Below are 3,663 nucleotides of genomic sequence, written 5' to 3' on the forward strand. Positions count from 1 at the left end.
GATGGTTGTGAGCCACCATGTGGTTGCTGGGATTTGAACTCTGGACCTTCGGAAGAGCAGTCGGGTGCTCTTACCCACTGAGCCATCTCACCAGCGCAAAACTCAATCTTAAGACTGATAAAATGATAATGTCTTAATCATTTGCAAGATGTCTAAACAAAGAATCTTTTTTTTTTTTAGATCTATTTATTTATTATATGTAAGTACACTGTAGCTGCCTTCAGACACTCCAGAAGAGAGCGCCAGATCTCATTAAGGATGGTTGTGAGCCACCATGTTGCTGGGAATTGAACTCAGGACCTTCGGAAGAGCAGTCAGTGCTCTTAACCGCTGAGCCATCTCTCCAGCCCCTAAACCAAGAATCTTAAGAAAGAGGAGCCAACATTGTCCTAGTTAGAGTTACCATTGCTATGATGAACGCCATGACCAAAAGCAAGTTGGGGAAGAGAGGGTTTATTTGGCTTACAGTTCCATCTTGACAAAATCAGGGCAGGCAGGAGCTGATGCAGAAACCATAGAGCCATGCTGCTTACTGGTGTGCTCCTCGTGGCTTGCTCAGTCTGCTTTCCTATAGAACCCATGACTACTCCCCACCCTAGGCTAGCCCCACCCACAATAGACTGGGCACTCCCCTATTGATCACTAATTAAGAAAATTCCCTACAGTCTACAACCCCATCTTAAGGAAATATTTTCTTGTTGAGGCTCCTCCTGTCTGGTGACTCTAGCTTGGATCAAGTTGACAACACTTGCCTGCACAGTCACCTCTTAAGGAAGCATAATTTAGTGGGGCCCCTAAGCCTCAACCTGATGCTGTGTGGTGAGAGTACCCATGGTCTAGCTCCCAGAATATGCCGTTTCAACCACAGGGGCATTATGTCTCTCAGTGGCGGTCATGTCTTGGTTTCAGTAGTCTCTATCTCTCTCCCTCTAGCTTCGTCATACTATATCTAAGTTCCTTCAAGAGAACCTGGCCCCCAAGGCCCAAGAGATTGATCAAACCAATGACTTCAAGAACCTGAGAGTGAGTTGCAAGGGTGCCTGTGGGAGGGGAGGCCTCTGGGACATGCCTGCCTGCATTGCACTTATGCCTAGAAAGATGGCCACTGTCTCCTGGTGACGGGGCCTTGCTAACAAGAATATAGCCCCTTTCTCTGAATGGCTTGGTCTTGTTCTGGCCACAAGTGACTAGCTGTCTTCTCATAACCCACCCCACTCTTTTGTTGACAGGAGTTCTGGAAACAGCTGGGGAGCCTGGGAGTACTGGGCATCACAGCCCCCGGTGAGTTTGACTTCTTTCCCTAAAGAGAACTCTCTCTGTGGCCAAAACAGACAGAAAAGGAAATGGGCATGGTGGCACAGTCCTGTAATCCCAGCAACACTCAGGGGGCTTAAACAGGAGGACTGCACTGATTTCAAGGCCAGCCTGTGCTGTACAGTAAATTCCGGGAAAGCCTTAGCCACAGAGTGAGACCCTGATTCAGAGAAACAAAAACAAGGGGCTGGAGAGAAGACTCGAGCTGGACTTGCTGTGTAAGCATGAGGCTAGAGTGCAGATCTCAGCACCATGTAAAAGCCAGGCCTGTCCCACCTGGCACCTATAGTCCCAGCACTGAGCAGGGCTGGGATACCTCATCACACATGCATATGCATGTATGTATATGTGTGTGTGTGTGCGTGTGCGTGCGTGTGTGTGTGTGTGTGTGTGTGTGTGTGTGTGTGTGCGTGCGCGCGTGTGTATACACACACACACACAGAGAAATTAAACTGGAAGAGAAGGGAAAAATCACTCCCAAAGAGCTTCCTCACCCTCTACCTGTGAGAGCAGACATTGTTACACCCTTAGTGATGGCCAAAGTTCTCTCAGACTCTCTGCTTCCTGTGGAATCTGCATGCTCTCCAGACCCTCTAGATGTCTTTGCAGGATTTAGAACATTCTAAGTCAAACAGCTGCCTTAGTAGATCAGTTTTCTCTCAGTGAGTCCTTAGCTCTGCTGCACTGGTGGCCTGTAGACAAGAATCACAAAAGGTATGTCCCTGAGGGACAGCCTAAGTCCTCTGCTTACAGTCTGTCCCCACAGGTCATTGGGGAGTCTGAAATGGGACTAAGAAGGAGGTCTGGGTCCTCGGATATGTGGTCACATGATGTGTTTTAATAGGCTCTTGAGCCTGCCCAGTATCCTTTGTGGGTGCTATGACTTGTTTGAGGTGGGGAAAGGCAGGGAGATGGTGTGTTCTGTTCTGTGCCTTCTAGGAAAAAGACCCTGCCTGGGTTGCCGCCCCAGTGCGTGAGCTCCTGGCCTCCTCATCCAGCCGCAGTCCTGAGGCATGAGAGCAAAACAGTTCATTTTTTTTGTCCTTTTATTCTTTCCTACACCATAAAGAACAATTGCTTCTAATCCCATACTTGGAAGGATAAGGCAAGGAGACTGGAGACCAAAGCCAACCTAGACAATAGAGCTAAGACCCTGGGTCAAAAAGGCAGTTGTAGGTGGTATGGCTGGAGAGATGGCTCAGTGGGTGAAGAGTACTTGCTGCTCTTTCAGAGGACCCACCTTCAGTTTCCAGCACCCACGTGGTGGTTCACAGCCATCCACTGACTCCAGTTCCAGGAGATCTGACAAGCAAGGGCACCAGGCTTACACATACCTGCACACAGGCAAGCACTCACGCAAACAAAATAATATAAATCTAAAAAATGTTAAGGGAAATAAGCTAATAATTTTGTATAAAACATTTACTGTTTATAATAGTGAGTGATATATGGGGGTTTCGAGGATGTGGGCAAGTGTGTATAAATTATATTGGCATTGTATGTAAGAGATATGACTGGGTTTGGTATCGGAATGGGTCTGGAAACCAGAGATGCAGGTGATGGTTTGACTGGTGTCTGTATATTTCATCTTGTATCCTCCTGGAGTACATAGGTCCTGGGGTTTGAGTTGAATAGTGGTATAATGATTCATTTAAGCCATGTCAATGTGAGGGACTCTGGGGGGAAGGCCTCTGGGAACCCCCAAACAAGATTAATTTTTGCTTTGAGGGTTTATGATCCCATCCAACATAATGTGTTTCTGATTTAGAATATATTAAATGGAACCAAGAAGCAGTTTAAAATCAGTGGGCTGAAGCTAGGCTGTGTGATAACCATCTGTAACCCCGGCACCTGGAGGAGAGAGGTACAAAGGTTGTAGGTTCAAGGCCATCTGAAGCGCATGAGACCCTGAGGGAGAGATTGAGGGTGTAGGTCATTTGCTAAAATGTTCAAGGGTTCCCAACATGGCAGAAAGTGGTGCCTTAAGTCCCAATACTCAGATGTAAGGCAAGAAGAACAGAAGTTTTAGAAGAAAAGTGGAAGGAAGAAAGAAAGAAAAAAGTAAAGAAAGGAATCTGAGGTCACAGTGTAGCTTGTGGAGTGTATGCTTGGTTGAAGCCCTAGGTTTGATCCCTAGCACTTAACAAAAAAAGAAAGAAACCTGATAAAAGCCTTTCAAATGGACACTTTAAAAGAAAGTCAGGAACAGGGTGGTGGTGACACGTGCCTTTAATCCCAGCACTCGGGAGGCAGAAGCCACCAGATATCTGAGGCCAGCCTGGTCTACAGAGTGAGTTCCAGGACAGCCAGGGCTACACAGAGAAACCTTGTCTCGAAAAAAAAAAAAAA

General features: G+C 46.9%; 1 protein-coding gene across 1 annotated transcript in view; it reads left to right on the forward strand.

Moving 5' to 3' along the window:
• The window catches only part of Ivd (isovaleryl-CoA dehydrogenase), a 23,058-nt gene that overhangs the window by 8,594 nt on the left and 10,801 nt on the right, over positions 1–3,663 (forward strand). Inside the window, exons 2-3 of the mRNA XM_029474174.1 lie at positions 934–1,023; positions 1,230–1,281. Of these exons, the coding sequence (XP_029330034.1) occupies positions 934–1,023; positions 1,230–1,281 (142 nt within the window). The remainder of the gene's footprint in view (positions 1–933; positions 1,024–1,229; positions 1,282–3,663) is intronic.

The sequence above is a fragment of the Mus caroli genome, chromosome 2, assembly GCF_900094665.2.
Source record: "Mus caroli chromosome 2, CAROLI_EIJ_v1.1, whole genome shotgun sequence".
Lineage (NCBI taxonomy): Eukaryota > Metazoa > Chordata > Mammalia > Rodentia > Muridae > Mus > Mus caroli.